Source organism: Chanodichthys erythropterus, chromosome 17, assembly GCF_024489055.1.
Source record: "Chanodichthys erythropterus isolate Z2021 chromosome 17, ASM2448905v1, whole genome shotgun sequence".
Classification (NCBI taxonomy): domain Eukaryota; kingdom Metazoa; phylum Chordata; class Actinopteri; order Cypriniformes; family Xenocyprididae; genus Chanodichthys; species Chanodichthys erythropterus.
Window position 1 is genome coordinate 38,159,311 of NC_090237.1, and position 27,655 is coordinate 38,186,965.

General features: G+C 36.8%; 1 protein-coding gene across 2 annotated transcripts in view; it reads right to left on the reverse strand.

Annotated features, from left to right (window-relative positions):
• LOC137004535 (protein Atg16l2-like) overlaps positions 1-27,655 on the reverse strand; it is a 62,339-nt gene that overhangs the window by 34,256 nt on the left and 428 nt on the right. For both annotated transcript variants that reach the window (XR_010892141.1, XM_067364946.1), the window contains exons 2-14: positions 27,055-27,124; positions 26,748-26,802; positions 26,164-26,237; positions 21,602-21,853; positions 20,460-20,525; positions 18,566-18,655; positions 18,397-18,450; positions 16,851-16,956; positions 13,815-13,920; positions 13,130-13,200; positions 8,341-8,412; positions 7,010-7,130; positions 6,795-6,900 (exon numbers count right to left, since the gene is read on the reverse strand). Coding sequence is in view for 1 of the 2 variants with exons in the window: in XM_067364946.1 (XP_067221047.1) it covers positions 6,795-6,900; positions 7,010-7,130; positions 8,341-8,412; positions 13,130-13,200; positions 13,815-13,920; positions 16,851-16,956; positions 18,397-18,450; positions 18,566-18,655; positions 20,460-20,525; positions 21,602-21,853; positions 26,164-26,237; positions 26,748-26,802; positions 27,055-27,124 (1,243 nt within the window). In the remaining variant the exon portion in view is untranslated. The remainder of the gene's footprint in view (positions 1-6,794; positions 6,901-7,009; positions 7,131-8,340; positions 8,413-13,129; positions 13,201-13,814; positions 13,921-16,850; positions 16,957-18,396; positions 18,451-18,565; positions 18,656-20,459; positions 20,526-21,601; positions 21,854-26,163; positions 26,238-26,747; positions 26,803-27,054; positions 27,125-27,655) is intronic.

The window sequence follows — 27,655 nt, forward strand, 5'->3', positions numbered from 1 at the left end:
TCAGTGGACATTTCACATTGAAACTGCAGTGATATGTACGTATTGATACGTATTTTGCGGCTCACAAAAATGTTCCCACAGGTATGTTTTTTTTAATGAGACCAGGTTGGTATTATATGGACTCACAGAGCTGCATTATTTTTCTAAAAAACTTCTTTTGTGTTCTTCTGAAGAAAGAATGTCATATACATCTGGGATGCCATGGTGACGAGTACATGATGAGAGAATTTTTGGATGAACCATGCCTTGAAAGGACTATCATGTTTATTACTGAACCAAAAACATCAAAGCATTTAGCCTAAAGAGAAAATCACATCTGGAAAATGAATTCCATGCAGATCAGCACAAATGCCTTTGAGCATCAACTGTCAACATGTGTGGAAGACGTTCTGTCCGTATGACTGAGTCTGTGGAGAAACCAATCTCACACATTACCACCAAAGCGTTAACAAGCCGTCTCTCGCCAGTGATGACACCACACACACCTGAGGCGACACTCTTTTAGGTCATCACACTAGCCAGACATGTGGTGATGGACAGCGAGCAGTGCAGTTCGAACACTGCCAGCTGGGTTCATTATTCAAGTTTAATTGTGCCAACTACTCCAGTCAGACCTGGAAACCTGTATGGTTGCTGTAAAAAGCACTATAGTGATCAACACATTTATGGTGTGAAATTTGCATGGTTTTACATTGCTACAAAGCCATCAAACCATCGCTTGTTTAACAAATCCACCAACAACGATGAATTTCAAGGCTATTACTCTTGGACCAGAAAAAATTTTAATAGCTGTACACAAGCAGACACAGGCTCTCTTTATACATGGCATCAATATCCGTCTCAGGTGATCTGATAACAAGTGCTTATAACAGAATAATAACAAATGATAACAGTGTTTACACCACAGATGCTATGTTGTCACATGCTTTACCTCCAAATGTAGTTTGAGTGATCCAAACACATGTATTAAAAGGATCTAATACCAGATGTACTTTAACCGGGTGGAAAGTAAATTAGAAATTCTAGAGAACACTTGTTTATTCTGCTTTGCGCTCAAGGATACATCCAATTTCTATGGAAGGTTCCACTATGGAATAAAAGTATAAAAAGGTAATTACTCACAATTTTTACTTTTTTTCTTGAAATTTTTCTTTAGTTTATATCTCACAGATCTGACGTTTTTGCCCAGAATTGTGAGTTTATAACTTGCAAATGTTAAATTAAACATCATATAAATTTTAAAATCCTGCTAATTACTTACAAAGCACTAAATGGTTTGCTCCCCAGTCCTTAAGAAAGCTCTTAACACATTATAGCCCCTCACATTTATTACGATCTCAAAATTCTGGCCAGTTTATCTGCAGGCGGATGATCCTTTTCCTATTTAGAATCGAAATTTTGGAACAGTCTTCCTTGCATTGTTCGGGAAGCAGACACACTCTTTTTAAATCTCACAGTTTAAATCTAGACTAAAAAACACATCTCTTTAACCTGGCATACACATAACACATTATTTACTTCTATAATTCAAATCATGTAAATTGTTAGGCTGCCTAAATTAGGTCAGCTGGAACTGGGAACACTTCCCATAACACCTGATGTACTCGCTACATCATAAGATGAATGGGATCTACACTAATATTCATCTCTCTCTGTTTATCCTGAAGTTTACCAGAGTCTGCCAGATCCAGGCCATATCCAGATGAGATGAAGGAACTGCACCTAGACACGACGACAACGCAGCCCTGAACTAAACTATTGCCTGTGAAGGCCAAACTGATTCCAGTTTGCATGGATCCACAAAAAAGATTAATAATTCTGTATTATGACAAGTAATTTGGCGATGTCACTTTGTAAAGAAAGACACATTCAAATGTGCATACGTATTGACTAAACACACATAAACAAATGGCAAGAATGCATTAAAAGTCTTTTGTTTTCAAATAAAAAGGTGTCATTTAAGCAGCCCCTAAGTTAATAAATTAAATGTTTTTTTTTTTTAATGATTTCTTAATTAATGATTTTTACAACGGAAGTGATTCAATCAAAAACTTACTTTAGCTCTAGCTTTAAACTATGGTTATAGTCATAACCTGAGACGTTCCCTTTCGAGGGAACTCGCGCTGCGTCGATGATGCTTTGGGAATGCCTCTGTGTGATTGTGTCTGAAGCACTTGTGTCAACTAGTCCAATGGCAAGAAGGAACATCACGGGCGGGTGATGTCACGACCAGGAAAGCATAAAAACACATCCAGAATGACTGGCGTTAGCTTTAATTAGCCGAAGCAAGTCGATCACAGGGATGAAGGAAGTATGGCAGGGCGACGCAGTGTCTTGTTCCCTTCTCAGGGAACTATGGTTACAGTTGTAACCTGAGATGTTCCCTTTTGAGGGAATGTAGACGACGCTTTGGAAACGATAATACCTAAACGCCATGCTTACAAGTGCCTGTCAGTGTGTATACTGAAAAAAAAAACAACTAAGACATGAGCACCTGTGAACCTGGAGCAGCATCAAGGTCTAGGTTGTAAAACCTTACAAAAGTGAGCGGAGAGGACCAGCCTGCTGCAAACCACATCCTGTAGGGATTCCGCCTTATATAATAAGGCTTTCTAAACTGCCATACTCCTGTCCTGGCCTAAAAGCACCACAGAGGAAACGTCACCAACTGGTTTCTCCCCAAGGATACACCACCCAAAGGGACATGGTAGGCAGCTAAGGCCGCCATGTACACCTTCAGTGTGGAAGGTGATAACCCTGAGGAAAAACAAACCTACAGTAACTCCAGCACTGTACCAATGGGGCAATTACCTGGGTCCCACAGTTGATATCCACACCATGAAGTGAAACACTTCAATGCATACCGTTACCGAGCTCTGGAGTGAAGTATGATCTTCACAACCTCGTTTGAGAGATCAAAGTCTATGAGTTGGGCCCCCTCAGAGGCCAAACCCACAGGTTCCATATCTCTGGGTGAGGGTAAAAGGTCACACCTCCAACTTGAGACAGATGGACCTGCTGACTGGAATCTCCAAGGGAGAGCCATCGAGTCGGCTCGGCCAGTACTGCCAGACCTTCTCCAGAACTCCTGGAAGCAGAGCAATTGGGGAAAAAAAGCGTACAGACGTAGCCTTGTCCATGTCTGTACCATAACACCCAGGCCCAAGGGACCTGGGTGTGTGAGGGAGAACCAAAGTGGACAGTTTGTATATCCTGAGACACAGACAGATCCACTTCTGCTCAGCCGAAAAAACTCTCATATACGCTTCACCACCTCTGGGTGAAGTTTCCATTTTCTGGGTCTCAGCCCCTGCCTCAACAGGAAGTCTCCTCCTAAATTTTGGTACCCTGGAATGAATACTGCTCTCAGGGAGAGCTGTTTTCCTTGGTACCACAGGAGGATCTGGTGTGCCAAAGAACAAAATGGCAGACATCATTTCCAGGCAATTTATGAGCCATGAGATGATGACTCCATGGACCCTGAGCTGAGCGGCATTCCATAACCTCTCCCCAGCGTATGAGGAAAGCATCTGTTGTAATGCAATGACAATGGGCTCCTAACATAGGACCTTGGGACAATTACCAAGGCTTCCACCATACTATCAAGGTGCAAAGACCTTGATTATGTGGAGTGGGTTCCCTCTTGGGGAAAACCCCCTTGGTCTTGAGTGTCTGGCCTAGCTTTATCTTGTTTACGACTGCAAGAATCAAATCGATACGAGCAGGAGACAGATGCGCCTGCATCGTCATTGAGTCCCACACCATGCCTAAAAAAGTGGTTCTCTATGCTGTTCTTGGCATTCAGCCTTAACCCCAACTCTTACATATTGGTGAGGATGACATCTCGATGCCGAACCACCATCTGTTCAGACTGTGCTAAGATAGCCGATCGTCGACATAGTTTAACACGTGGATGCTCCAGAGCTGCAGCGGAGCCAGTACTGCATCCACACATTTCGTGAAAGTGCAGTGTGTGATAGAGCTTGATCGAAGGGAGAAAGCAGATATTGGTATGCTTTGACAATTTTTTAGCTGAAAGCTAACCTGTGGAAGGATGGATACGTGTAAGTATGTGTCCTGAGATCTACAGTGACAAATCAATCCTCAAATCTGATCTGAGTTACAATCTACCTGAGCAATTTATGTGGTGCAGATCTAAGATGGGACGCAACCCCCCCCCCCCATCCTTCTTTGGAGCGATGAAGTAAAATTTCCGATAGTGCATATCTTGCACACGTCAGGAAATTTTATGAATGAACACAGCCCACCCCTTTTTAAACATACAGTATCTCACAAAAGTGAGTACACCCCTCACATTTCAGCAACCATTTCATTATAGGTTCTCAAGGGACAATACTATAGAAATGAAAATTGGATATACTTTAGAGTTTGTGCAGCTTGTAAAGCAGTAAAGGTTTACTGTCCTCTAAAAATAACTCAATGTACAGCCATTACTGTCTAAATAACTGGCGACAAACGTGAGTACACCCTAAGTGAATATGTCAAAATATTGTCCAAAGTATCAATATTTTGTGTGAGCACCATTGTTATCTAGCACTGCCTTAATCCTCCTGGGTATGGAATTCACCAGAGTTGCACAGGTTGTTTCTGGGATACTCTTCCACTCCTCCATAATGACATCACGGAGCTGCTGGATGTTAGACATGTGGCGCTTCTCCACCTTCTGCTTGAGGATGCCCCACAGGTGCTCAATAGGGTTCAGGTCTGGAGACATACTTGGCCACACCATCACCTTCACCTTCAGCTTCCTCAACAAGGCAGTTGTCATCTAGGCAATGTGTTTGGGGTTGTTATCATGTTGGAAAACTGCTGTTTGGCCCAGTTTCTGAAGGGAGGGCATCATGTTCTGCTTCAGAATGTCACAGTACATGATGCTACCACCACCATGCTTGACTGTAGGCAAGACACTGTTTTCTTGGTACTCCTCGCCAGGGCGTCGCCACACATGCTGGACACCATCTGAGCCAAACAAGTTTATCTTAGTCTCATCAGACAACAGGACATCGTTCCAGAAATGCATGCTCTTGAACAGGTTGTCTTCAGCAAACTGTTTTTGGGATTTCTTGTGAGCCATTCAGAAGAGGCTTCCTTCTAGGACGACGGCCACGCAAACTGACTTGTTGCAGTGTCCGGCGTATGGTCTGAGCACTGACAAGCTGACCTTTCGCTTCTGCAACCTTTAAAGCAATGCTAGCAGCACTCATGCATATGTTTTTTGAAGCCTGCTTCTGCACCTGACGCACAGCACAAGGACTCAACTTCTTTGATTGACCATTGCGAGGCCTGTTGCGAGGCCATGTATGAGCCTGGCCACTGTACTGTAACTCAGTTTCAGGGTGCTACTGATCTTATTATAGCCTAGGCCATCTTTGTGGAGAGCAACAATTCTAATTCTCAAATCCTCAGAGAGTTCTTTGCCATGAGGTGCCATGTTGAACATCCAGTGATCAGTATAAGATAACTATACTCGAAGCACCAAATTTTAACTGCTGTAATACAAGATACAGAAAAATGTATGGTCATGTCAAGCAGACAAAAACATGAACATGATGAATAGGACATGTGGCTTTGCATGGTTAAATGATGTACAGCTTTTACATCACATCAAGGGTGTACTCACTTTTGTTGCCAGCTATTTTGACAATAATGGCTGTATGTTGAGTTATTTTCAGAGGACAGTAAATTTATACTGCTATACAAGCTACACATTGACTACTCTAAAATATATCCAATTTTCATTTCTATAGTATTCTCCCTTGAGAACATATACTAAAATGGTTGCTGAAATGTGAGGGGTGTACTGAGATACTATATATATATATATATATATATATATAGAGAGAGAGAGAGAGAGAGAGAGAGAGCTGACTGTGCATGCTCCTATACGCATGCTTCTTACGCAGGAGATGAGGGTGGCAAGTTCTCAATTCCCCCGTATCGACACTCAGCACATCAGAGTTAGACTGCTGAAGCACCGGCTCTCTAGTGGGGCAGAAGAAGCCACGGCGCGGGCTTCCGATCCCAGAGAGAAAGTGCTGGATCCTCAGGGTGAAGGCAGAGAAAAGGAGCCACCCATCTCTAACCCCTCCATGAGATCCATCTCAACGAGAGACAGGTGGGTTATGAGCATGCAAAGCAATAGTATCTTGCAGTGCTCACAGTCAGCGCTCTTGAGCACTGACAGAGTATGCTACTGAATTTTTGCCTGTGAAAATTCACCAAAAAACAGTAAACTTCACCTTTTTACTGCTGTCTGTGACAAATGTGTTCAGATTTGAATATTGCCTTTGTGAAAAACAACATAAATGGCAAAACATCCATTGCTACCACATGGTGAGCCTACTTAAGTTTGTGTCATTATTATAACACCTAATGTGGCGGTTGCCATGATTTTGCCAAGTAAGAACCTTTTGTTGATCCTGGAACAACATTCCTGTCTAAAAACATAGTCCTAACCCAATCCTTACCCCTAAACCTAAACCTAACCATAACTTATCCCTTAAATCAGAGTGAGATGACAGGTGAATAAGAATGGCGTAGAATCCCCTAACCCTGGTAGTAAGTCTAAATATTTTGAACAAGTGTGAACAAAGCCTTAGACTGCAAAAGCCACAATGTGAACCACACTTTACACCCATAGTCAAAAGTCTGGCTACATCAGCCTAAATAGATATTAACATTTCATAAGCATGTATTAAGATTTTTTTTTTATGTTGTCAGAAAGATGTCAGAAGTGTAGACAATGGGTGGTGTTGTAATTGCCCTGTTCTTACCTGCTGTCCCAAAACCGTATTTTTCTGTCATAGTGGCTACTGATGATAAGGTACTCGGAACACACAACATCACTACAGAAAGACAAAACCTCAATGGTTTGTATGCCTGTGAGTGGTACAGAGAGAAATATGAAATTACTGATCTGAGTTAATATGTTGAGCAATTTATTGCAGACAGATGCGAAAAGAGAGATTTGTTGCATATTTTTACATACACGCTGCTCGTTGGAGGTCCCATATCTTCACGGTCCTGTCCGCACTGCCCGTGACCACCTGCTTCTGACTGTATTTAAATTTGGCTGCTGTCACTTTACGAGAATGACCCGTCAATGTAACCTACAGCAACATCAAACATATTTATTAATGTGAGGCTGAACAGAATCTCTCTAAACCTGTCAAGAACATGTCCATGGCCAAAACTAAAAGAACTAAATAAGAAATTATATTATTTTTTGCATTAACAAAATGAAGAATTTTGATTAGTAATCGTTTTTTGCGTTTATTTTTTATAAATTAATGACAATTTAATTACTGATTAATGTGACACTGAAGACTTAAGTAATGGGAATAAATTACAATGTATAAATTACAATAAGTTACAATTTAAATATTTAGATTTGTGGGTGAAATGTGACCCAGACATATGGCACACATGTACTCAAAGAGATTCACCCAAACATTTCTTTCTCTTTCTCTCTCTCTCTAGCTCTATATCTCTCTTACAAACACACACACACAAACATAGGGATGAAATATTCAATAAATTTTACAGCATTTGTAGGCAATTTTGTCTTGTTAAAATAGTCTCCTCTGATATTCAGCATGACAAATTGGTTTTGAGGGGGAAAATGTAGTTTTTTATCTGTATGCTAAGAAAATAGGAGCAATTTCATGAAGGATATGCTGTTTCTCTTTGATCTATCAATACTCCAGATTTTGTGTGTATTAAAATTAGTGAAAATTAAAACATTAAATTAAAAAACATTATTATGGCCATATCTGATCCACTTTTTTATCTGCGCTCTTTATTGTCTACATTTCTGTCACGCCGTTTTTTAATATATGACATATGAGTCATTCCTGTTATGGAGTACATTTTGAACTTTGTACCTTATAAAAATATAATTCAAGTAAACATTTCTATAAAAGAGTAAAACAGATTCCCTGGCATTTTTTTAAATTCACCTCTATGTTCACATAATTGTTATATTTCCTTAAAAGAACTAATTCAATTTCCACCTTTAAAAATTGTGAGATTAATATTTTATACAATATGTCATATACACATATGGGCCATAAAAATAGTAAGAATGACCCTTGCCTGGACTGTTTGCCTCAAAAATCATGTGAGAAGCTGTTTCCTCCCCATAAAACTCTCCCACGCCTCACAGTCATGTAAAACACATTGGAATCTAAGCAGGCACAGCAATACACATCTTTAACATGGTTCATACTGGTCTGTCTCATCTGATGATGCTCTAGAGTAATTCAGAGAGACAGACTAACACACGCAAGGTTTGGGTGGGTGAGAGGTAAGTTCTGTTACCTTGGGAACGCTGTCCTCCAGCCTCCAAAATAGAGCTGACTTGTCATATGACGCAGCTAAAATCCGAGTGCCCTGATGGAAAAGCACAGTGACACATCCCACAATGCATTACAGCAGTAACCACAGCATAATCAACTCAACAGCCTTACAGGAACAGTATCCTTATATTGCTAATAAAGATCGCTCTTCAGATCATCAAAAGCAGAGGTTTTCTCTTCAGAGTAGCTGAGTGGTTCTCCCAAGCTGGCAGCGCAGCCAATCGATCTATCTTTACTATAAGCAACCTTATTTTTTCCCATCCCGACCTAGTCCCAGACCCTCCTCCTCCCCAGCACCACCTGTCTAGATCTGTTGCAGGATTCTCCTCACTTTACGGCAGCAGAAGTGTAGCAGATACAGCCCACCAATCAAAGAAGTAAAATAATATCTATTTTGAGAGCTGTTTTGATTGAAATATGATTAACACAATAATTTTAAAATATATTCATTTGATATTATTAGTGTTTCATTTTCATTCTGCATTCTAAAGACTAATTTGAACACATTCAAATTATTTGTGATTTTTTATTTTTTTTATTTCTATTAACAGTCACTCATAACACTAAGAAGTCACTAAGAAATCACATATAGTTATGGAAAAAATATGTACATATTTCTGTGCCTTCCTATGAAGTTTTACCTTACTACCATCACATTTAGCTAGTTTAGGGCGGTTGTAAGGCAAGATACAGAAGAGTGTCTATAATATTTATGGATTTATATGTTATATATATATAAATTTGAATATATAAAATTCATTTAATTGAAAATTTTTCTCTTCAGATCTGTACATCTAGTTGTACTCTAATAGCAGGTCGAAAAAGATACACTGTCACTTTATACTCTTTATACAAATTAAATATTTTCCAGATCATAGCCTATTATTTAAATAATTTGATGTGGCTGTATTACTTTGACAATATAAAGTCAAATTATTTAATTTAAAAAATAACATGTTATTTACTAGGAAATATGTTCTCTTTATAGTATCAAGCATACTATTGTTCAGACACATTATAATAAGTCTTTACACATGAACAATAAATAGCTGCTCTTATATTTCAGAAAGGGTATCATCATACTTTGGGGTCCTTGATATTGAAAACTCCTGATCTAAAGTCTAATAAACATCATCCGCAAGGAACAACAACAAGCGAGGGGTGAATTCGGTGAACAGTTGCACTACTTTTGTGCATGATATAGCAGAGCAAAAAGCTGCATCGTATCACAAACTACTTGTAATCAAGTTAAACCAGGCGCTAATTAGACATTACATATATTAAATTTAGGTGTACTCTTATTGAGTCTTATTAAGTTTTCAATTGATTCGTGTGTTTTGTAGCAGTTCAGCATCGCATTCAATCTCAGACATGTCCGTTTTGCACATGAAAGCAGGCGAAAGAGCGAAATATGAAGCCGCCTGATGCACAGATCCGTGTTTTTATTTTACAAGGAAATGACTGCTACAAAAACTAAAGCAAAATTTATTGTAATGTATAATGAAACGCCCCATATATACTACAAGCGAGCGACGTGGCAGACTAGAATGCTAACATTATAATCAACAAAGCGTAGAGAATTTGTAAGCTTGTTCTGAACAGCAGGGTTTATACTGGAAACTGTGTAAACATGCAGGGAGTGAGCTTCAGTGATTGTAAAGGGGGCGCTCTAGTACTGTGTCTTGTTAAGCCCAAAGTATACTTACCTACACATTCATACTATATAATACATACTTTTTTTTAACGGTCGCAAAGTAAGTTAAAGTTCAAATGTAGTACCAGGGTTGGGGAGTAACGGAATACATGTAATGGCGTTACATAATCATCCAAACAGTTATGTGAAAAAAAAACCATAGTAATCAAATTACAGTTACATTTTGAAAAAAGGGGGAATACTATCAGGATTACGGTACTGAATACTTTTTTTATGAAGTAATTTGTAACTGTAACGGAATACATTATTGAAGTAACCCTCCTAAGCCTGTGTAGTACCTACTCAGACAGTACACAGTTTTTTATGAGTACGCTAGCATATACGTAGGGGAGAGCGGGGTAAGTTGTCACACTCTTCTTAACTCCAAAACTAGAGGCAAAAATCAAATAGCCACTGAGCAAATTACGTCCAGAAGACGTCTTTTTGAGGTCTTGTCTCAGGTTGAAAAGACGTCCACTGAGGGGCCAGAATGAAAGTTTTTATGACGTCTTTTTTTCACGTCTTCTGAACATCCGATATAGACGAACACGCAGAATCACCAAAGGAGAAAAATCACAATTTTTAAGCCACCATCGTGGAGATGAGTGTTTGCTTTAGTTGGGCTCTTGTCCCCTGACTTCTTAATATTAGTTTTTGTTTGGGCTGTTTTAACTGAGTCATAACAGCCAGACAAGTAAAGAAAGTGATCAGGTGTTGATTATGTTTTCACTTAATCATTATTTGATCTGAATCACTGAACTCATTTAGAGCCCAATCTCTGAGTTAGATTTACATTATTGATTACAGCAGAACTGTGATTCTACAGCAGAAGATCAGCTTTATCAATATCATCTGAAAGATTTCACATGATAAAAAAAAAAAAAATCTTTCTCTTAGGCACACACAGACATCAAGAATCAGCCTGTGAATCTCAAGGACGGTGACAAGCAACATATTCTGATCAACTCATCAACTCTGAACATTAGAAAACAAAATACTAAAAAGTCACAGAAAAACAGAAACATTTAAATAGTGAGAATAAAGAAAATTACTAAGACAATTCAGCTCATAATTTATTCATGAAGCAGTGCACGATGGGATCCATGGGTGAATTTTGATTGGTGGCTCCCAGAATGCACGGCAACATGGTTTATTATTCTCACCGTCGTTAAGATTCACAGGCTGATTCTTGATGTCTGTGTGTGCCTAAGAGATAGATTTTTTTTTTTTTTTTTTTTTCAGCACACCTTTTCTGAAATCATTTGAATCATATTGTTAAAGCTGATCTTCTGCTGTAGAATCACAGTTCTGCTGTAATCAATAATGTAAATCTAACTCACAGATTGGGCTCTAAAAGAGTTCAGTGATTCAGATCAAATAATGATTAAGTGAAAACATAATCAACACCTGATCACTTTCTTTACTTGTCTGGCTGTTATGACTCAGTTAAAACAGCCCAAACAAAAACTAATATTAAGAAGTCAGGGGACAAGAGCCCAACTAAAGCAAACACTCATCTCCACGATGGTGGCTTAAAAATTGTGATTTTTCTCCTTTGGTGATTCTGCATGTTCGTCTATATCGGATGTTCAGAAGACGTCAAAAAAAGACGTCGTAAAAACTTTCATTCTGGCCCCTCAGTGGACGTCTTTTCAACCTGAGACAAGACCTCAAAAAGATCTTCTGGACGTTATTTGCTCAGTATGACTTCTTATTCCATAGTCAACTTCCTGGTCACATGTGGTCAAGATCGCTCTAATCTGAGGTTAGCACAATTTTTTGTCTTAAAAAGTAAAAAAAATGCACTTTAAATTTTATGCAATACAACTTTGTTAGGTATGAATCTTAAAAATTATTATTTTGCACAACATAGAGGAGTTCAATAACGTGTCTTTTCATACTTTAGCTGACGTTCTATGTTGAGCGCACCTTGAGATTTAGCCAACATTAGCACACATGTCAGTTTGGGGCAATTTGTCACATGTGACAACTTGCCCCAGTACAAATAAACACATACAACATGCTCAAAAAAGAGGTTCAACATGTTAAGTCAGTTATGTTCAGAGATTAAACATGTTAAGTTAAGCGAGTTATCTGCAGTATTCAGTTATCATGGATCTATGTGCAAGCCAGAGAAAGTTGGAGTTTAAAGTTCAAAGTAAAGTGGTCTTGCCACTTAATGTGTTTTGATTGAAATGTTTATTGTTTGGATTGAAATAATTGTTTTTCCAAATTCTCTAGGCATGATTGTTTATATTTCCAGTTCTGGTTTGAATTTAAAAATTAAAATCAGTAATAAAAATTAAGTAGTTGTGTTCTTATTTTTAGATAATCTAGTGTGACAACGATGGGGCAAATTGTCACAAGTGCACATTCTCTATTCAACAGTCTACAACTCCATAATGAGATAAGATATTAAAATGTAATGAATACAACATATGTGCCCAAGACTTCCTTCTTTCATTTGGTATGACATTTATACCATTGTGATGTATGGTGCTCAGTAAATGTTAGACAGTGTGAAAAGTGTCACATCTTACCCCGCTCTCTCCTACAGTTGAACACTTAGCCTTTTAAAGTATTTTCCATTTGATAGCTTGCATGAACGCAGGCAGTCGACACATGCACTCAACACATGCGCTCTAGAAAGTTTCATCTTTGTCCAGTGTCTGGACAAACTTTTTTCTCCAGAAGTTATGAGAGATAAAAATGTCTTTGTATTCTTTTAAACTAAAATTGCGTCTATCTCATAACCCCCTCACACAAGCACTTGTCAAAGTGGGCGTCTGTTGTTTTTGCAGTCTCTAGTATTTTGTTGTTTTTGTTGTTGTTCCGTCTCGTTAGTTTAGATTTCTATTGTAAATACAACGGCCTGGCCAGTGTTGCCACCTTGTGGAACAACTGATTAGTGCAAAACAAATTCAATGCGCATGTGCCACCTGTATGTACAAACATCGAGTATTCTTGGGATGAGATTTGCAAAGTGAACTTTGGGCTTTACATTGCTTGCTTTCTGTATACAATTTATTCAAACTAAATGATGTGTGTGTGTTTGTACCGTAGGGTCAAACTCAATGCTGGTGATGCCCTCGTTACTTCCATCTAATGTCCCTCTGTTCTGGAGAGTTCCTGTGAGGACAAAACGCAGCAGTATGTTAGATCAAGCCTGGGAATATTCACTAAATCCTGTTGTGTGTCTATTGACTTCATAATAGAGCACATCACATGAGATCACAATTTATCTACACACAGTGATGCTTTGCCCATGCAAAATGTGCTGACATGACGTGGGGTATTCTGGGTGTTTGCCAGGGCATTGCTTTGCTACAGTGTTTGGAGTGTTTGCATTGTGACATTCTGCTCTCCACAAAAAGTGATTTTCTTACTCAGCATTTGTTTTTTTCCCCAATGCAAATATAGAAAAACAATAACTTCATTCAAAGGAAAAATTTCTTAACCCACTGGCAGATATTTTTCTTGTTATAAGAATAATTGTCACTTAACTTTGATACATTTCTCAGAAAACAAGACTTCTTATCTTCTGCATTTTGCATCTCAAGTTAATGTATGTTTAGATATTAGAGTACTGCCATCTGCTGGTGGTCACAGGCAGTCACATGTACTGACAAAATCATTTTGTATCACTCGACGTGGCTCTTTATTATCTATCTGAACCCTGTCTATGTGTATAAAGCTGACAATGAAACAGAAGATGACTTTTTCAGATTAGTTTTGTGATGTACCTGCTTCAATGTCCCACAGTTTGATGACTCTGTCGGTCCCTCCTGTAGCCAACAGGTTTGAACTGGTACTGAATCGAACAGTGTTGATTCCCAGCTCGTGAGCATCCTGAAACCACAAAACATACACTCATTTGTAATTCCTTACATGTATGTATTATACATTTACATGCATTAGACATTTTTTAATCCAAATTAACATTCAGATATATACAGGTGCTGGTCATATAATTAGAATATCATCAAAAAGTTGATTTATTTCACTAATTCCATTCAAAAAGTGAAACTTGTATATTATATTCAATCATTACACAGAGACTGATATATTTCAGATGTTTATTTCTTTTCATTTTGATGATTATAACTGACAACTAAGGAAAATCCCAAATTCAGTATCTCAGAAAATTAGAATATTACTTAAGACCAATACAAAGAAAGGATTTTTAGAAATCTTGGCCAACTGAAAAGTATGAACATGAAAAGTATGAACATGTACAGCACTCAGTACTTAGTTGGGGCTCCTTTTGCCTGAATTACTGCAGCAATGCAGCGTGGCATGGAGTCGATCAGTCTGTGGCACTGCTCAGGTGCTATGAGGGCCCAGGTTGCTCTGATAGTGGCCTTCAGCTCTTCTGCATTGTTGGGTCTGGCATATCGCATCTTCCTTTTCACAATACCCCATAGATTTTCTATGGGGTTAAGGTCAGGTGAGTTTGCTGGCCAATTAAGAACAGGGATATCCTGGTCCTTAAACCAGGTACTGGTAGCTTTGGCACTGTGTGCAGGTGCCAAGTCTCGTTGGAAAATGAAATCTGCATCTCCATAAAGTTGGTCAGCAGCAGGAAGCATGAAGTGCTCTAAAACTTCCTGGTATATGGCTGTGTTGACCTTGGACCTCAGAAAACACAGTGGACCAACACCAGCAGATGACATGGCACTTCAAACCATCACTGACTGTGGAAACTTTACACTGGACCTCAAGCAACGTGGATTGTGTGCCTCTCCTATGTTCCTCCAGACTCTGGGACCCTGATTTCCAAAGGAAATGCAAAATTTACTTTCATCAGAGAACATAACTTTGGACCACTCAGCAGCAGTCCAGTCCTTTTTGTCTTTAGACGCTTCTGATGCTGTCTGTTGTTCAAGAGTGGCTTGACACAAGGAATGCGACAGCTGAAACCCATGTCTTGCATACGTCTGTGCGTAGTGGTTCTTGAAGCACTGACTCCAGCTGCAGTCCACTCTTTGTGAATCTTCCCCACATTTTTGAATGGGTTTTGTTTCACAATCCTCTCCAGGGTGCGGTTATCCCTATTGCTTGTACACTTTTTTCCCTACCGCATCTTTTCCTTCCCTTCGCCTCTCTAGTAATGTGCTTGGACACAGAGCTCTGTGAACAGCCAGCCTCTTTTCCTTAGTTGTCAGTTATAATCATCAAAATTAAAAGAAGTAAACATTTGAAATATATCAGTCTGTGTGTAATGAATGAATATAATATACACTTTCACTTTTTGAATGGAATTAGTGAAATAAATCAACTTTTTCTAATTATATGACCAGCACCTGTACATTTAGGTATAAATGTAATCAGTTCATGCACTGAATGTTATGATCCTTTAAACACCCCTGGCAAATACCAAAAACAGCCTAGCAACCAAGTGACCACCCAGAATACCCTGTTCTGTCATGCAATCAAAGCCATGACCTTGGATTTGCAAGCACTATATTCTACTTTTTGAGCTACCAGAACACTTTTATGGCGCTTATTATTATTACAATTTAAAATAACTGTTTTCTATGTGAATATATATTAAACTGTAATTTATTCCTGTGATCAAAGCTGAATTTTCAGCATCATTACTCCAGTCTTCAGTGTCACATGATCCTTCAGAAATCATTCTAATATGCTGCTTTGATGATCAAGAAACATTTATTATAATTACCAATGTTGAAAACAGTTGAGCTGCTTAATATTTTTGTAGAAACTCTGATACACTACCATTCAAAAGTTAAGAATAAATAAATGAATAATAAAAAAAATACTTTTATTCAGCAAGGATATATTAAATTGCTTAAAAGTGACAGTAAAGACATTTATAATGTTATAAAAGATTTCTATTTCAAATAAGTATTATCAAGATGTCCACAAAAATTAAGCAGCAAAAACATTGATAATAATAAGAACCATTATTGATATCTGAACTGAAATAATAATTGATAATAATCGAGCATCAAATCAGCATATTAGAATATCTGAAGGATCATGTGACACTGAAGACTAAATATTAAATATTTTATACATTAAAATAAATAAATAAATATATATAAATTTATATATATATATATATATTCATACAGTACACTAATGTGAAACTAAAGAAGGGGAAGAAACTTTACTAAGGTGTGAAAATGATAAAAACAAGCAGCATATTAATTTACACTCAAGGGGAAATGAAAGCTGCATGCGATAAGCACTGCAATATTTTAACATCAAAAATACAGCAATTTAAAAAAAAAAAAAAAAAATATATATATATATATATATATATATATATATATATATATATATATATATATATGAAATGACCGGAAGTAGTATTTAAATCCTGACATGACAGCATGTAAAAGATCAACAGGAAATGCAAATCGGTAATTGTGACACATGTCCATTTAAGGAAGTGGCAACTCCTCTCCATACCACAAATAGGGCTGTTTCCTGCTGTCAGCTATTCAAATGAAAATGGGTGGCTGCACATGACAGAGCTGCAGTGTACTACAGAAAGACACTGTTTCTCAGCGACACACAGACGCTTTGTTCCACAGCCACATCATCCACAGACCACCAGCCACCACCATAGCGGATGAGCTTGTAAAATATCATTAAGATAAATATTGTTGTCCATTTAGCCTATCACGCCATTTACTAGTCCATCTGCACAGCTGTTTCCTCATCATTTTAACTAAGTTATATAGGTTTCTATAATATAACATCGCAAAATATGATTTGCTGTTGATCATGTTGTAAACAGTAACACGCACCAGTGTAAAAATTGCCTTGGTTGGGACTCGGGCAACCAGACAGACTCCTAATGGTATAAAGAGATCTTCTTCTGACCTGCACACTGATTTACCTCTAATCTTCCTCCTAGACACACAAACAACAGAAGAACGATCAATAATACTTATGGGTAGTACATCTTACAGTATATATACAGTACAAACTGAGTTACAGTGCTGGGGGTAACGCATTACAAATAGCATGTGTTATGTAATCACCCTTTGTTTTGGAAGTAACAGGTAGTGAATTTGTTTTTTAAAGCATAAAGTGAAATCAAAGAACAAACTGGTGTGACACCATTTTGAACTAAGGGTGCTTTCACACTTGTTTCAAATGCCTGGACCAAACCCGAGCTTGATAGCTCCCACCAGACCCCCCTTTTAAAGCGGACTCGAGTACGGTTTGCGGATGCACACCCGAGTTCAGAAGACAGCGTTCACATTATCCAAACGTACCGAACAATGCCGTCAATCGAACCCGGGTACGCACCAAAAGTGCTAATGTGAAAGCACCCTAAATCAGGCCGAAAAATTAATTTGGAGTTCATTTCGGGAGTTTGAAAAGCTGGCAAACACCTCTGAACTATCATTGGTCCGTGGCAATTATGTAATAGGTAGGTGTGGCTCAGAGGATCCGCCCTCTTTTAGGTGGAAATCTTAAAGGGATTGTTCACCCTAAAATGACCCTTTTGCATTTTGACTTTGGCAGATTGATACACGCTTCAAACTAAATTCGAAACAAAAGTGTTGTAAAGCATTGAAGCTTCATGAAGCAGTGTTTTGAAATCACCCATCACTAGATATTGTTGAACAAAGTCATTATTTTGTTTTTTTGGCGCACAAAAAGTATTCTCATCGCTTTATAATATTAAGATAGAACCACTGTAGTCACATGAACTGATTTAAATATGTCCTTAGTAGCTTTCTGGGCATCTCAAAGTGTTACTTATCTTGATGTCAATGCAGGCCTCACTGAGCCATCAGTTTTCATCAAAAATATCTTAATGTGTGTTCTGAAGATGAAGTCTTAGGGGTGTAGAATGACATGAGGGTGAGTAATTATTGACATAATTTTCATTTTTGGGTGAACTAACCCTTTAAGTTCAATCTAACTTTCATTTATTTTGTATGTGTGTGTGTGTGTGTGTGTGTGTGTGTGCTTTTTATGCTATTCATTATAAAAAGTTTTTCATGCTATGGAATATCCTTTTGGCAAAATTGAATGTATGTTTATTGTGTATTGTACTGATCTGAATTTCATTTGTTTCTGTTTATAATAAAGAATTACTGCTACTTCTATTACTTCTATTTTTAGTATTTATCTTTATTTAGTATTTGTGTGTTGTAAGTGTATATGTTTCTGTGTCAGGAGACACTTGTCTGAAGCCAAAAAACAGAATTAGCAAAACAGCAACTTTCTTAGTTTGTTTCCTGAGTAATGAAATATGTTCATTTTAAAAGTAGCATTCCCCAACTCATGCAGCACAATGATACATCAGCGCTTTTAGAGCTTTTACTGAAAACTTACTCAAAGAGTCCTCTGATGGAGCTGATGATGCGGGGGGACGTAGCTGAAGCAGACCTGAGGAAAAATCACAAGCTGACATTGAGGAAAACTATCTGAACAATTTGAAGAACTCTGAGATGGAAGATCAAAAATCACCATAATAATTATGCATAAACACCACTACTGTTACCTGAAAAGTGGACCATGGGATCTCTCGACTCTCTCCGCAGTTACACATTTGGGGGATGATGGTTTGGAGGGTGACACATTTCCAGAATCTCTGACAGGTGAAAGCAAAACCATTAATGAAATCCCTCAGAATTAGGGTTGCAAAATTCAAAGCTGGAAACTTTCCATGGGAATTAATGGGAATATATGGGAATTAATGGGAATAAACAGGGAATTTGCAAAATTGCAGGTTAGCCTATAACAGGGTACTTAAATGTAGTTGAAAAAAAACATCTTACAGCATAATTTTGGTTAAAACAACCAGATTTAATGCAATTTCAGTTGAATTTTTACCCTGCATATTCCTCAGTCACATTCACACAGCACACTACTGACTGCAGGGCTATTGAGGACACACCCCCTGCATGCACTGTGCATTCCCCCAGTCCATAACATGCACATTTGATCAAAAATACAGAAAAAAAACTGTAATATTGTAAAATATAACTACAATTTAAAATAAACTACATTAAAATATAATTTATTCCTGTGATTTTCAGCATCATTTCTCTCAGTCTTCAGTGTCACTTGATCCTTCAGAAATCAGAAATTCTAACATGCTTGGATAATCTTTTTCAGGATTTGTTGATGAATAAAAATTTAAAGAACAGCATTTATTTAAAATTACGGAAGAGGATTAGGGCCAAGCAATAATAATAAAAAAAAAAACATCTTGAGATAAAAAGTTGTTAAATTACGAGAAAAAACTTGTTAAATTTCGAAAAAAAAGTGGAGATAAAATGTTGAGAATAATCTCGTTAAATTATGAGAAAAAAGTTGTTAAATTACGAGAAGAAATTCGTTAAATTACAAATTTGTTCTCATAATTTAATGAGTTTATTCTCAACATTTATCTCGACTTTTTTCTCGAAATTTAACAAGTTTTTTCTTGAAATTTAACAACTTTAATCTCGAGATGGTTTTATTTTATTATTATTGCTTTGCCCTAATCCTCTTCCATATAAAACAGAAATATACACTACCGTTCAAAATTGTGTAATTGGTAGTATTTTTTTTCTTTCTTTTTTGAAAGAAATTAATACTTTTATTCAGCAACTATGTGTGAAATTGACAAAAAGTGATATTAAAGTGATATTGTTAGAAAATATTTCTATTTTGAATAACTTCTGTAACTTTTTATTCATCAATGAATCCTGAAAATAGTGGTACAGGTTCCAAAAAATATGAAGCAGCACAACTGTTTCCAACACTGATAATAACTGAGTATCAAATCAGCATATTAGAATGATTTCTGAAGCATCATGTGACACAGAAATAAATAACACATAACAATTGCTGCAATAAAAATATATTTATTTTACATATTTACTAAATTAAAATTAATTGAATGCGAAAAAGAAATAACTGTTATTTCATGTTATGAACAAACAAAATGTTTATATTTATGTTTGTATATGATACATTTTATATAAACATTATACAATTATATAAATTTCCAATTAATTCCCATAAAATCTCAAATCCAAATTGGAATGTTTCCAAAATTCCCCAGGTTAAGTTCCCGTGGAAATTTACCGGAAACTTTCGGCCCCTTTGCAACCCTACTCAGAATAAAAAAAACACATTCATGATGATCGATATGTTGACTTCATAAGTGTTGCTTATGCTGCCCTCATATTCTGATTAAAGGAACAGTTCACCTAAAAATCACTTACCCTCATGTCATTCAAAACCGACATGACTTTCTCACTTTTGTGAAACACAAATACATACATGACAGTGCATTCTTTAACATGTCTCCTTTTGTGCTTCACAGAAGAAAAATGTTATAAGCGTTTGGATCGACATGTGGTCAGATTTACGCTGTCGTGTCACTTTATACAGTTGTTACTTACTCATTAATATCCACATTCTTACTGGCAGCCATCTGAAGCTCTTTGTGAAGACTGGCCGCTCTGGCTCTAAGAAAGAAGAGGAAATGTGATCAAGAAGGATGTGGTGTTTATGGAATTGGCTCTTAAGATTTAGGAAAAAGGAACCTACGAATTAGCTGCCAGCAGAAAAGCAAAGCAGTGGAGAGAATGTGCTCAGTGAACTTTGAAATATGGCCTTTGTTTAACGAAACACCAATTCATTAACTACATTAACCATGTTCTAAGCCACTGAATTTTAACAAATGTTTCTACTGTTGTATAACATGTCCCAATCCTCACTGACAGATGGTGCGTACAGTATAATGACCTCAAAATGAATTTAAACATTTTTATTAAGGATGTAGTACTTTTAGCTCCCACATTGTAACATATATAAAAAATCTCAATCTTATGCTTTTTTGGATATAACATTTCATGTAGCTAGCTGTTTTTGAGTGTAAAAGTGTTGCAAAGATCAAAGTGCAGATAAATGGAGTTGTTGAGTTATTAGAAGACACTGTTTTCCGCTTTACATGCACTTCCAAAGGATGAGGACTCGGCCTGGAATTGATACAGTATACAAGCACTGAGGAAGATCGGGAGATGAAATTCAGATATGGTAATGGGCATTTCATTATGACACGCACTGTAAATGGTAGACCACTGACAACAGACTGAGCTATCGGACCAATCAGCAGCAATGTATATTATGAGAAAATGTGTTTTTCGACCTTGGATGCATGTAAATGTATTAAAATTATGTCATCATTTACTCACACTCAGGTCCTTTCAAACCTGTATGACTTCTTTTGCCAAACACAAAAACATTTTTTTGCCCATCCAATAAACGTTAATGGGGTTCAGAATACCGCAGCACTAGACCATATTGCCATTTTAAAGCAGTAAAACATTTTTTAAAAATATCTGTTGCGCAGAAGAAAGTCATACAGGTTTGATGATTTTCATTTCAGGAATGAACAATCCCTTTAAATGTACAACCAATGGCTTGAATTAGAAGATTTTTTTGAGAGGCGCAGTAATCACACATTTCACTTTTAAGAGATTATTACTATGTACAATTCTTGTGTGTAACCCTTTTACATGCATCCCATGACCCCACTGACCTCACTCTCTTCTCATTACGATGGTTCATGCGGGCAGCTGCCTGCTGTTTTAGTTGGATCATGTTCTCCAGGATCTCGGAGCTGTGGAGTTTCTCTTGTCGGTACGTCCTCTCCATGTTCTGGTGCTGCTCCAGCAGAGAATCATACTTTTGTTTCAGGAGTTGGTTCCCAGTCTGCACCTCAGCCACGCGATCCTGAAGCACCCTGTGCTCTGACGCCAGAACACTGAGATGCTTTTGGACCTCATACAGCCTTATTAAAAAAAACAAAAAACTAAATTATTTTAGATTATTCAAGATCTATGATAAAATGGTCCCACTTTCCAATACTTCAGGAATTAAATTAGAGATATATGGCAGAATGTCCATCGTCTTTTTTTCTGTACAATGAAAGTGCTAACTTCCACCTGAAGCCATATGTTAGCTTTGTGACCCAAATTTAGGACATTATTCACTGATAATCACTGAAGAGTCAACAGCTTGAGGGTGAATAAATGGCACTTGCCACGCATAGGATACAAAATATGGTTTAAAACCATCGTCTTTTTCCCCTATTTTTCAACAAAGTGTCAGTAAAAGGAGGCTTAATCTTATGAAAATGTTGACTGTAAACATTGGGAGGTCAAGCTAAATAATAAATGAAATGCCTGATTTGTGTATAAATAAATAAACAGCTATAAACTGTGTATGTTTGTAGCAGCAGATCTATTCCACCGAGACCAAATACATTAACATTGTCATATCCATTACTATATATATATATATTAGGGCTGTCAAATGATTAATCATGATTAATCGCATACAAAATAAAAGTTTGAGTTTGTATAATATATGCGTGAGTAATGTGTGTAATTAATATGTATATATAAATACACACAAATTAATGTATATATTTAAGAGAAATATGTTATTTATGTACAAAAAATGTATTTATATATAATATAAATTATATAAAAATATAAATAAATACATATGCTTGTAAATATTTCTCAAATATATACATGGATGTGTTTGTATTTATATATACATAATAATTACACACAGTACACCCACATATATTAGGCAAACTCAAACTTTTATTTTGTATGCGATTAATCGTTTGACAGCCCTAATATATATATATGTATGTACATACATGCAACGTTTATATATATGTGTATATACTCAGTAGTGGCAAGCAGGGTTGAGGCCAAATGTTGATTTGCAGTTATTTCATGATATATAATAGCACAGTAAGTTCATATAAATCAAATAAAAACATTTGTTTAATATATTTGTTTGTTATATTACAATAAAAAAGATAATAGGGATGAATGGTGTGAAAATGGTGTGTGAAAATTACATAGTTCCGGCATGAAACTCTAGATGGCGCAGGCTGATAGGTCTAACTCAATTGGTAGCGATCATGTTATTATCTACATCACACAGCTGATTAATTGTTGTATCAGCAGCCAATGAGCTGCAGCTCAGCATTCAAACACCGGTAGTGTTGCTGTTAGCAGTCTTTCAGGAACCCTCCACTTCCCCAACTCCACCTGTATAGATCTGCTACGGGGTTATTCACATATGTGCAGCAGCAGCATGTCTTGCATGCTCATAGCAATGTTTGTGAATGTATTAGCAGTAGCAAGTCTCAGTTCTTGCTCTGCAGCAGCAGTCTAACAGATCTCTTCCACCGAGACCAAATACAATAAAGGTGCCCTCGAATGAAAAATTGAATTTATCTTGGCATAACTGAATAACAAGAGTTCAGTACATGGAAATGACATACAGAGAGTCTCAAACTCCATTGTTTCCTCCTTCTTATATACATCTCATTTGTTTAAAAGACTTCCGAAGAACAGGCGAATCTCAACATAACACCGACTGTTACGTAACAGTCGGGATCATTAATATGTACGCCCCCAATATTTGCATATGCCAGCCCATGTTCAAGGCATTAGACAAGGGCAGCCAGTATTAACGTCTGGATCTGTGCACAGCTGAATCATCAGACTAGGTAAGCAAGCAAGAACAATAGCGAAAAATGGCAGATGGAGCAATAATAACTGACATGATCCATGATATCATGATATTTTTAGTGATATTTGTAAATTGTCTTTCTAAATGTTTCGTTAGCATGTTGCTAATGTACTGTTAAATGTGGTTAAAGTTACCATCGTTTCTTACTGTATTCACAGAGACAAGAGCCGCCGCTATTTTCATTTTTAAACACTTGCAGTCTGTATAATTCATAAACACAACTTCATTCTTTATAAATCTCTCCAACAGTGTAGCATTAGCCATTAGCCACAGAGCATAGCCTCAAACTCATTCAGAATCAAATGTAAACATCCAAATAAATAAAATACTCACATAATCCGACGCATACATGCAGTATAACGAACATTTTGTAAAGATGTTATATTAGCTATGTGAACTTTGTTTATGCACTGTATTATAGTTGAGAGCTCGCGAGGGCAGGGAGCGAGAGATTTAAAGGGGCCGCAGCCTGAATCAGTGCATAGTTAATGATGCACCAAAATAGGCAGTTAAAAAAATTAATTAAAAAAAAATCTATGGCATATTTTGAGCTGAAACTTCACAGACACATTCAGGGGACACCTTAGACTTATATTACATCTTGTGAAAGAACGTTCTAGGGAAACTTTAACATTGCCATATCCATTACCACGCCAATCTCAAGTATCATACCAATCTCTCCGAGGGTTGTCATGACAGAATTGTGTTTTTTTACTACAATCAATTTTATATAAATGTGTCAAAATTATGACACTGTCAAAAATGAGGATAAAGACCTGTTCACACCAAGAACGATAACTATAAATTTAACTATCCACCTTATTCCCAACTTCTGTTAAGCTGTAAACAGTCAGTGAAAGGCTCGCTCTATGAACGCAGTACTACGTTATTGTTTTTTTTTAAACTGGGTACAGTGAGATGACATTATTCTACTCACCCTTCAACCAACGAACATTAAAAGGACATTTAAAAGCATCAACAAGGTACTTTCAACAGGCCATGAAAAAGCGTAAATCTTTCCACAGCAATAACAGACGGGTTAAATATAACTATAGTGATATATATCTGTATTACGTAATATATGTTCCTTAATAAAGGAAATAAAATGTTCATGAACTTCAGCATTGCGTGATACTATTTCAAAGTGATTTCCATCATTTTTATAGATAATAAATTTTATTTACCTGTGAAAACAAACCTGGAAAGAGACTTTGAGGAGAAAAACGAGAGATTCTTTGTGTATTCCAGTGAATTATTAATGGGATATATCGTAAATTATACCGGGAGAACAGACCACAAATGTGCACTATATGTTGTCCTTTTTCATACTATTACAGTGGTATGCAAAGGGACAAAAGAAAATAATCACAAGGATAGAAAGCAGTGACTGAAAAGAGCTCTTGCCTTAGATATTGCAAGACAAATTATGTTAAAATACCAAGTGATATGTTATTCTCATGATGTCTGAAAATAAAACATGAAGGAAAATTGACAACTCATTCAGTCAAACTGACAGATAAGCTTTATTTGTAGGGCAACCTTATGATTTGAAACAATTCATTTCAGTCTTTATAAATGGAAGTTCCCCAAAACGGAAATGCAACCCATAATTCGAAACGCAGTAGGCTCGTCAGGAATAAGGTGGATAACGATAACTATATTTGCATCCACACCAACGAACGATAACGGTCTGTTAATTGTAAGCTCACGCGCTGCAGTTTCAAAGTGTGTACGACATGTTTTTGCTGTTCTTGTTGCATTTACAGGCTTTAACCAGCAGATGTCCTCAGCATGCTATGTTTCGAGTGAATAGCTAGTGTAACCGATCTAATCTAACAGTGAATTTAGCTGATGAAGTCAATATACTGGAATAAAAACACCTAGTCTTTTTCACTGCAACTTCAAAGGAAGAAAGACAATGTTGTTGAGACTAGTGCTTGATACCTGAGGTCATTTTATTACACTGTTTGCTAGCCTGGCATAATGATCTCATCGTTAATACTTATGACCATTTATTCAGAGGGTATGACTGATTGTTTTCCATATATCATTTTCTTGAAAAGGGCGTTTGATTTTTCTGGAGCTCAGCGTTTAACTTCTCCGCAATGTCGTCAGCGATTTTAAATGCGCGAGCCCTTAAATTAGAACGGATTCTGATTGGCTGTCAGTGTTTTATCGTTCAACAGCTGGAAAAAAAAACTGTTCTGAAAGTAACGATATTGTTTCTCTATATCATTATATCTGTGGTGTGGACAGTGCTATTCTTTTATATTTCGATTTTTAGAACTGTATCTTTATCATTATCATTCTTGGTGTGAACCGGCCTTCAGGCATTTTACTTCTATGTTAATTTCATCTTAGATAATAATTTATCAATCATATCTAATCATTTCAAGATTCGTGCCTCTAACCCTTTAAAGTCATGAGTCAGCAAATTGTACCCTATTTGTGGAAAGTGACGAAATTAAAGTGTGGTAAGAATGATGTACATTTTGTGTGTCTTTTCCTGTTTTTGTGCCATAAAAGAATAAGGAGGTTTACTTGGTATGTTGTTCATCCAGTGTCACTTCCTTTATCTGGAGTCGCTGCTGCAGTTCCACCACTTGGTATGCGAGCTGCAAGAACAAAAACAAATGGAAAGCCAAAAAAAAGAGCATATTTCAAAAAAGACAAATTCAGACAGCGTAGCTGCTCACCTCTTTATAATATTAATACATATGTTTAAAGAAGTTTCAATAGCTAGATATAGAGGAGAGGACTTGTGTGTTGATAATGCAAAGATATGCAGCAGGTTTTATCACATGCTTTAGCACAAAAATGCTTCAATGTGAGATTAGGACTGGTTATGCTCGATACTCAGACATTTACGTTAGACTAATATGCTTTGCTTGTACAGGTGAAAAGCCTGTATCAGTTCAGGTGCTTGTAGCTTTGATGGCTGACTGTCAGCTAACAGGAAGAGATAACAGCAGGCAAACTTGTAAACCTGTTTAGTGAAACAGGTCACAACTTGTGCCATAAAATTCAGTTTGTTCTATAAATGTTCACTTGTAATCCAATCATCAAAGTGCTTTCTTATGGGAGAGGCTGATTCTGCTTTTCCCACATATACCATCATATCCTACCTCACCGGTGGTCGTCTTAAGAGACGTCAACGAGTCTTCAGATGAGACTGACGGCCTGCAGGGGCCAAAAATAAACAGCATTTAGAAACAAGAGCAGAAATTCAGAGATTTGTCATGCCTGAATATGATTGAAACTGTTATTTATATGGTACTCCAATGTACTCCATGCTATTACTATGTTGGTAAAACGTTACATTTGATTCTGGATTTTTATTTAATATGAATGCATCAAAGGTTCTCCAACAAATGTCATTTTCTAGGGTCAGTCACGTTTTTACAGTGTAACATCAAAGCATATTATGATTACCTTGACCCTGATCCCAGAATGCCTTTGGTTATGAGGGCTCTTTGCTTGGACTTCTCCAGCAAACTGTGATCTAGAAGCAGACAAACTACTCGTGAACATATATCCAGAGCATCATCTTAATATTCGATTTAAAAGAGGCCAGCTGATGTTTACATGCACTCCAACTGAGTTTGTTAATGAGATTTTCCATTTGCACCCAAGTGTCAAGATTCACAGAATGAGTGAGAACTCGCACAACTCTGTATATCAGTCCAGATTATACTCAAGATATGCAAATTAGACCTTCTGTTGGTCACATTTTCATATTCTGTTACTAGAAGCATTCATAAAAATGGCACATGAATACATTTCATTAATTGCATTATAATTATGTTATAACACCAAATAATTTATAAAATAATAAAAAATATGAAACTATTTAAAATTACATATTATGTTATGTAATATAATATATATAATAATATTATGTAATATAATAACATATAAACAAATTATTATATAGGCTTATAACTAAATTACAATGTAATTAATGCATATTGTATTTTAACTACTTCATATTTTGTGTAATTGTATCTTTAAGGCTATTAAATCAATGTAATCA